The 8,931-nt window shown below is 44.4% G+C and overlaps 1 protein-coding gene across 1 annotated transcript; it reads right to left on the bottom strand.

The window, feature by feature from the left end:
- Positions 1-2,382: 2,382 nt before the first annotated feature.
- On the bottom strand, positions 2,383-7,465 carry LOC110732013 (probable pre-mRNA-splicing factor ATP-dependent RNA helicase DEAH5). Its single transcript, XM_021911933.1, has 2 exons — positions 6,754-7,465; positions 2,383-3,362 (listed from the first exon to the last, which is right to left on the bottom strand). The coding sequence occupies exons 1-2, from the start codon at positions 7,463-7,465 to the stop codon at positions 2,383-2,385; spliced, it is 1,692 nt and encodes a 563-aa protein (XP_021767625.1).
- Positions 7,466-8,931: the final 1,466 nt, after the last annotated feature.

The following is an 8,931-nucleotide window of genomic DNA, read 5'->3' as shown; positions in this document are numbered from 1 at the left end:
AAGTCAGCAAAGGCTTGCCCCTTCACTGCTTTTCTAGGCTCGAAGGTAACTTCGAGGCTCTGTATTTCTATGGCCCATTTGATCATTCGGCCTGACGACTCCATGATGGTCAGTGACCGCTTGATAGGTTGGTCTGTATACACGACGACTGCATGTGCCAAAAAGTAGGGCTTCAATTTTTTAACAGCCATGAAGAGTGCAAGACCAAATTTCTCCACTAAGGGATACCTCAACTCGGCATTTTTCAGTACGTGACTGACAAAGTAGACCGGGAGCTGACAACCGTCTCTTTCAGCAAGGAGAACAGCGCTTAACGCATGATCAGAGACGGCCAGGTACATGTAGAGTACTTCTTTGGGCAAAGGGCTGACCAGCCTTGGCAAGGAATGCAAGTGAACTTTCAATTTCTGGAAGGCCGCCTCAGCATCCGGCCCCCATTCAAACCTTGCCTTTTTCTTAATTGCCTGGAAAAAGTATAGGCATTTGTCGCCTGATCGGCTTAGAAATCTTCCCAAGGCCGCCAGACAACCTGTTAACTTCTGAACCTCTCGGATGGTACGAGGCGACTGCATGTCGATGACCGCCTGCACCTTCTCAGGGTTCGCCTTTATTCCTCTCTGATTGATAAGGAATCCGAGAAATTTCCCAGACTCAACTCCAAAGACACATTTGCTGGGATTGAGCATGACATGGTGCCGCCTGAGTGTGGCGAAAGTTTCTCGGAGGTCCGACAGATGATCTTTCTGAAGTTTAGACTTGACAATCATATCATCAATATATGCCTCGACATTTCTCCCAATCTGATCAAAGAACACAGTGTTTATCATTCGCTGGAAAGTGGTCGGGGCATTCTTAAGACCAAACGGCATGACCGTGTAACAGTATAACCCCTGATCAGTGACGAAGGCCGTCTTCTCCTGATCTTTCTTCCATAAAGGAATTTGATGGAAACCAGAGTAGGCGTCCATAAATCTCATCAAAGCATGGCCGGCTGTTGAGTCGACCAGGTTATCAATTTTAGGCAGAGGGTAACTGTCTTTGGGGCACGCCTTGTTTAAGTCTGTGTAGTCTACACACATTCGCCAGGTGCCATTCGGCTTTTTAACAAGCACCACATTTGCAACCCAGTCTGGGAAGTAACATTGCCGAATGAACCCTGCATCAAGTAATTTTTTAACTTCGGCGGCTGCCGCCTGACTTCTTTCTTCGCCATGGTTCCGCTTCTTCTGCCGTACCGGCTTCTTTTTCGGATCCACGGCTAGTTTATGTACCGCCAGATCAGGACTAATGCCTGGCATTTCATGGACTTCGAATGCAAAGATGTTCTTGTATTCTTTCAATAGTTTGTGAAAGTCGTCACCCAGGTCCCTTAGAGCAGTCGTCCCAACCTTGATTGTTCTGTCAGGACGCGAGTCATCTAAGATCAGGTCCGTATGCTCACCAGCTGGCTGAGGGCGGAATTCATCCGACCGCTCCTCTGCCAATGATTGCTATTTTCTGTCTTTTCTTGCGGCCCCTATCTGGGATGCCTTTCTCTTCTTGCCGCCTGCTTCTTGAACAGGCGCACTCTCCTTGACATTTTCAAGGTCTATTTTTCCACCTCTCGACCCAGTGGCCATAACAGTGGGCTTGACATCCGAGAGATAGCACTCTCGGGCCATCCTCTGATCTCCCCTTAGGGACCCGACTGTTCCATTATCCCTCTCAAACTTGAGCAACATAAGAGATGGGATTATAACAGCCTTGGAATTATTCAGGGTTGGTCGTCCCAGAATCATGTTGTAGGCCGAGAGTTCTTCTACTACCAGGAACCGGACTACCATGTGTCGTCCTTCCCCTTTTTCGCCCAGGCGGATGGGTAAATCCACTCGCCCCACTGGGTGGACGACTCCTCCTCCAAACCCTACTAAAGGGTAGGATTCCGGATGTATGCAATCAGTCTGATATTTCAGTTTCGACAGACATTTGCTACTGATGAGATCTGAGGAGCTTCCGGTATCTATGAGGATTCGGCCAACTCTCTGGTTGGCCACTTTACATTCAATAACGATAGGGTCGTCATGCGGCCCTCTTACCCCTCCTAGATCTTCTTCAGTGATGACAATCTCAGGAAATGAATATTTGGAGGGCCGTTCTTGGTGAACGGAATTTACATCTAACCGTCTGATATTGTCTTTGTTGCCCCTAATAGTGGGGCCGCCTCCTGAGAAGCCGCCTGCAATGGTGTAGACGACTGCATCATCTGTATCGGAGCTGTCGGCCTGTTGATTCTTTTTGGTCGACTGCTTTTTCGAGGAAGTGTTCCCCGTAGATTTCTTGACATAAGTGTCAAGGTCACCTTGCTCAGCCAGGCGGTCCAGATACCGCATGAGACTGATGCATTCATTGGTGTGATGACCAACAACCAAGGTCCACACTGGCCAAAAGCATCTTAGACAACGGGGGCTCCATGGGGAACTCTGCCATCTTCCGACCCAATTTGGTCAGAAGGCCTTCCTCATCCAACGCTCCCAGACTATACAATTGCTCCATAGCAGAAATAAGTGCTTGAGGAGAAGGAGGATCCATAAAATCAAAGGACAGCAAATCATTAATGCCCATTGCTTTCATAGTCAACGTAGTCATCCCAAGATTGATTCTCTGAATCTCTGGAATTGAGGTGGGAGACATTTCATTTCGATATGCACTCTCTGTATACAAACGATAGCATTTCCCAGGCCCCGTACGCCCAGCACGACCTGCTCGTTGCTTGGCTGATGCTTGTGAAATTGGGGTTATAATAAGAGAATCAAGCCCCTGCTTTGGATTATATACATTTTGCTTTGCAAATCCCGGGTCAACCACATAAAATATCCCATCAATGGTCAAAGAAGCTTCAGCAATATTTGTAGCCACAACTACTTTTCTCTTCCCAGGAGGGGCATGATCAAAGATCCTAGATTGCATTTTACTAGGAAGGGCACTATAAACTGGAAGAATTATTAATTCAGGGACTTTTTTGCCAAGAAATTTCATTCTATCATAAAGACACTGGCATGCAAAATCGATTTCCTCCTGCCCAGTAAGGAAAAGGAGAACGTCACCTTCAGGCTCTGTCAAGTGAATCTGTAGCACTGTGATTAAAGCAGCATCTAGGTAATCAGTCTCAGGTTGCTTGGTATACAATATCTCCACGGGAAAAGTTCTGCCAGGGATAGTGAAGATATTACAATTAAAAAAGTAGCCTGAAAATTTCTCTGCATCCAGTGTAGCAGAGGTGACAATCAAACGAAGATCAGGCCTCCGATTAATTAGCTGTTTGAGCAACCCAAAAAGGACATCTGTATGTATTGTTCTCTCAAAGGACAACCGCCTGAGAATGACTAGATCATACAACAAAAAAGTACACAGGCGTCCACTCAAAGTGGGGGACTTTGTACTTAGAAAAATGGAAGCAGTTGGAAGGGCTAATGAGTCTGGCAAACTAACTCCCAACTGGGAAGGACCCTACCGAATCTGTGAAGAGGTCAGGGATGGTACCTACCGTCTGGAAACACTAGACGGCCAACCGTTGCCTCGAACTTGGAATGCAGATAATCTTAAGAAATATTTCTTTTGAATGATATAAATAGTCAAGGGCTACTTAATAAAAGTTTGCATACTTAATATTCAATTTTGTACTAAGAGGGGCACGCCTACTAACAAACAGTCGGCTACTCTCCATACTCAGTTTTCATTTTTACTTAAGAGGGGCATGCCTACTGACAAACAGTCGGCTACTCTCCATGTTTAATTTTTATTCTTACTTAAGAGGGGCAGGCCACCTATACATTTACAGTCGCCTACTCTCCATTGAGTATTTCACTTTATCATCAGAGGGGCATGCCGTCTGTACCTTTACAGTCGGCTACTCTCCATTGAGTATTTTACTCTATCTTCAAAGCATGCCGTCTGTACCTTTACAGTCGGCTACTCTCCATTTAGTATTTTACTCTATCTTCAGAGGGGCATGCCGCCTGTACCTTTACAGTCGGCTACTCTCCATTGAATATTTTACTCTATCACCATAGGGGCATGCCGTTTGGATATATAGTCGGCTACTCTCCATAGAAGAGGGCCGACTGGTTCCAAAGCACACATCCACCCCCCTTATAATTAGCTAAAAATGATCAGGGCTTGGCCGACCCTGTGCCTAAACAGGCGGCTACCCTCCTCTTACTTAGCACCTACGTTCACCAAGAACTAACCAAGGCCACAAGCCGAATGATCAGTCCAGGCGCCAAGCCAACTGATCCAATCTTTAAACTAATACGACCTGTCCCAACATCATAGCAGGCGTCCGGCGGCATCCCTCCGGATGAAATTCGTCGCAGAGAGCAGTGGTGTGCCTCAGTCGTATGCAACCAAAAATATCACAACTAAGCTAACTGCAAATAAACGTAGTTAGGGAAGTCGAGTTCGAATCCACAGGGAAAAAGGGACTAATAACTGGAAACCTAAGTGGAAATACTCTAGGACGGTAGTAACCTAAGTAACGAGGGGGGTTTTCACGAGCAATGATGATAAATGAACTAAGTAAGAACAACGAACGTAACGAATAGGTAATCAATGAGAAGAACGGTCTTGGTTATGCGAAATCCACTAATGAACATACAAATTGATCATAGAAGTCTCCTCAATCAAGCTCTATTGAACACCTTGTTGTAGAATTCCTAGATTCTAAATTCTCATAAATAGTTAGAAATAGCAAAGCGCTCCTTTCTAACCCTTTCCAATGCACAATTCAAGACAAGCGCTCTAAATTATCCACAAGAAGAAAATAAACGGAGAAATCAACAAGGATTGAATAAATTAACACAAGCGGTCTAATTTCTTCAATAATATTATTCCCTCTTCAAGTTATCAACCAAAAGCATGCATCAATAACCTAAAGTTGCTACTTTGGAAAGATTAATTAGATGCAAGCGAATCCAATAATTCTAACCTAGCAATTGATTAAAGCAAATCATGAAATTAATTCAAGGAACAATATATATTCAATAGATATTAAGAGAAGAAAGATCTCACAATTCGTAGCTAAAAGCTTAAATCTTTAACCAAGAATCCGGAAGATTAAGCTTCCATGGATTCTAATTCCAAAACAAAGAATTCTGAAAATTCCAAGAAAACCCTAGAAAGCTTTTTTTTCTCCAAACTTAATTCTCCTTTTTCTCTTTTAAAACTTAATTAAAACTAAGCTATTTATATGTTTCTATATTTTAATAACAGAACACAATAATAATAATAAAATAATATCCAAAACACGAGCCAAAACAAAGCCAAATTGCTGAAAATTAACCAAAATAGCCCGAATTTCTGCCAGAGCCGCTGCCAGCTGCTCTGGACCCGCTGGCAGCTGCTCTGGCAGCCCCTCACTCTGGTATACCCGCTGCCAGCGGCTCTGGCCAGCTGCCAGCGGCCCTGGCAGCGGTTCCTGCTGTTTTCGCCTTCTTTCCTTGCTTCTTCTTCTTGCTTTGCTTCACCTTTTCCTCAAGCTTTCTTCCTTGCTCTTCCATGCTCCATCACAACTCTCAAATCACGAGCCAAGGTCCATCCTTCTTACATAACTCTTCATTGGTTCCCGAGCTCACTCACTCACTTATACTCATAAATCCCGCCTTTTGCACATAAGTGAGATCACAGCCCAAAACTCACAAAAGCTAACAAAAGTACATATAAAGCATCAAAAACACACCCTAAAATGCTTCTCTCAACCCATGATAATAAGGCTTATCAAATTCCCCCATGCTTGAACCTTTACTCGCCCTCGAGTAAACTTAGAGAATAAAACACATCCTCCTCACTAAGGTTCAAAACAGAAGATGGTGGAATCAAACTAGCTCTATGCACTCAAACTCAACAAAACATCCTAGTACTTATCAACCAATCACAATCACACTCCCCCATACTTCACACTTTGAATCTCCCTTTTTTCTTATTTATCAATTCATCCCCAAAATCAACTTGGAACGATAACGCATAGCCATGAGTATGAATATTCTCAACCGCCTAAAGAAATGAAATTTTTGATAAAATTGGGCAAACAAAAACTCAACTTAACCAAAAATCTCATAAAAACACTTCCACATTCAAGAGTGAAAACAAACAACTCATGCTCTCCAATTCCTAAGATGATCAACAAATTCCCCCAAAATCTCAACTATCTCCCAAAATCACCAAGATGAAACCTACCCCGACACCTCCTTATATCTCCTCCCCTTATGACACCGACTCCGGCAAATAGATGCGAAATTTCCTTGAAAAATCAAATTCATGAACATTTCTCTCTTTTTTCTCTCATTTTGCCTAGGAGCCCTTTCGGGTTTTCATCCTAGCCTCTCATCTTTTTCCAAATCTCACTTTCTCACCCACTCATTAGCCACTTTTTTGCTTAGGTCGCCCTTTCGGGTTTTCAACCTAACCGGGCCCCCATTTTTGCCTAAGCCGCCTTTTCAGGTTTTCGACTTAGCGGGTTTCTTTTTCTTTTTTTTCTTTCTTTCTTTTTTTTTTTTTACTTTTTTCTGTTTTTTTTTTCAAGCTTGCTTCATTGAACCACAATTAAGATAGTTATACAAAACATGAAATCAAGATAACTATACAAAATTCAAAGAATATATGCAAGAATATCTTCCCCCCCTACTTGAATGAAGCATTGTCCTCGATGCAAGAACAACTACAATGAAACCAAAAGTAAGGGAAAAGGAAGAAAATCGTTACCATCTCAATGAGAGGGACCTCCAGAGCCAGAAGAGCCGGCATCGCCCCGAGAAGCACGCCTCTCGGAACGACGCAAAGCACGGGATGCCAAATGATCCATGAACGCCTCAGTTGGAGGCTCATACTGCGGATACTGAGTGGTGTAAAACCGACTCATGCTTCTTTGATATGCAAGCAGCTCGTGCATCCCATCGCACACCTCCTCTAGTCTATCATCCACATCAGCCCTCCATCGAGGCCAATCATCGTGCTGCACTCCAGCAGCATCCTCACCCCCTTCCTCATCAACAAACTCTCCGCCCATATGAACATCGGGATTCTCCTCTCCCATGTTCTCAACTATGATTTCAGCATCTCCCAAATAAGGAGCAACATCCGGGTCGGGCGGAAGGAAAAAGTCTGCAGCAGTAGGGCCAAAAGGTAATGCTCGTCCCTCGGGACGAGGAAGTCTCAAATAGTTCAAACCCTGCGGTCCGTATCGCCAGAAATAACTACCGGCGACGGGGGAACGCGATAATAAACCGATCTTGACCAGAGTCATGATGTTATATGTCAAGTATGTCGAGTCTACTGGCACAAGATCCTCAGGGGGTGGAACATTCAAATAACAGGCTAGCAAAGAGACCATGCCACCCATACTAATATGGCCACTGGAGTTGGACTTCACCTTTACACAACTATCAACAAAAATCTCCACCCAATTGGGCGTACCGACACCTTCAGGGGTCATCGCCCACAAATACGACAATGTGACTTTGGGGACCTTAGTGGCCTCCCCTTGGCATAGAATAGTGGACGATATAAACCTATGCACCAGTCTAAGGCATGGGTGGGTGATTTTGAAGCTATGATCACCACGAGGGTCAACTTCACAACCAGTTATAGCCCTCCAAAATGTTCGGGACGAGTACGTGCTATAATCACCCAACGGTTCACCAATGGGGGTGCATCCCAACCAAATGCCACACGCAAATCATCATAAGACATCACATAATTCCTATTGTTCAAATTAAAGGATATTTGTTCACGTCCTTTAGTAAGCGTTGAAAGGAATTCATATGTATACCTGACATAGGTGGGAGCGCATTTGGTCATGAAATTCTCGAGACCCACGTTCCTTAGCAAGAGCCGCACTCCTCCCTCCATCTCTAGCTCTTGTAGAGCTTCTAAGTCAAAGAACTTGGTGCATTGCACCGTTCGTCGGGGTTGTTGAAGCTTAGTCCATACGCCCTTCTCCTTGGAATGCAACCGAACACCCATGAAACCATCCCCTTGAGGCAATGGAGGTGCCTCCCCTTGACTTGAAGAAGCCCCTTGCCTCTTGCCCCTTGAGGGTCTTGATGGAGATGATTCTTTAGACCTCTTGTTGTCTCTACCCATGGCTATAAAAAGGAATATGTTCACTTGCACCTTCACCTTCACCTTCAATGAAAATAAATTAAGCTTGCAATTCCACACAACCAACTCAATTTCACAATTGAAATCAAGAAAAATGGTAAACCTTAGGTGAAATTGTGATGGGAATTGAGAATTTGATGAAAGATGAAGATTTGGGAAAGAGAAATTGGTAGGAATTTGGTATAATTGGAGTAGGGGAATGAATGAGTAGAGAGAAGGAGAAGAAAAGGAGTAAGGGTTTATGTGAATTGGGGGATAATGAAGTTGGAGTTTGGAAAAGGGGAAATAAGGGGAAAAAAAAATCGGGGAGAGCTGTAGGAGCCGCTGGTAGCGGCTTGAGGCCCGCTGCCAGCGGCTCTGGCAGATTTTGGTGATTTTTTTTTTTTTTTTTTTTTTTTTTTTTTTTTTTTTTTGTTTTTTTTAATTCACAAAACGTAGAGGGGGGGCCCGCTGGCAGCGGCTCAGGAGCAGCTACCAGCGGCTGGGACAGAAAAAAAGGGGTTTGGGCTGCAAGAAGACCCGCTGGTAGCGGCTGCAGAGCAGCTGCCAGCGGCTTCTGCAGGGAAGGCCCCCCTTGTCTCTGTTTTGCTGCGTTTCGCGCATAAAAATTGCTCCCAAGGCCTCCACCTACACAAAAACAATAAAAACACTCTTCACATCACACGAAAAAAATAAAAACTAAACTACGAAAAGTAATGGGGAAGAGTTTTCGATCGGGTTGCCTCCCGATTAGCGCCTTTGTTTTACGTCGTTGGCTCGACGCGGCTCATCCCACTTCGCTACTCCATTGATGGCTCG

Source organism: Chenopodium quinoa, unplaced genomic scaffold (assembly GCF_001683475.1).
Source record: "Chenopodium quinoa cultivar QQ74 unplaced genomic scaffold, ASM168347v1, whole genome shotgun sequence".
Classification (NCBI taxonomy): domain Eukaryota; kingdom Viridiplantae; phylum Streptophyta; class Magnoliopsida; order Caryophyllales; family Amaranthaceae; genus Chenopodium; species Chenopodium quinoa.
This window is presented reverse-complemented; position numbering and strand designations above follow the sequence as displayed.

Coding starts and splice junctions, on each gene's coding strand:
- LOC110732013 (XM_021911933.1), bottom strand. CDS start 7,465: ATGACCCCTGAAGGTGTCGGTACGCCCAATTGGGTGGAGATTTTTGTT. Junction 3,363..6,753: donor CGGCTCTTCTGGCTCTGGAG/GTCCCTCTCATT, acceptor TGTATGATCTAG/TCATTCTCAGGCGGTTGTCC.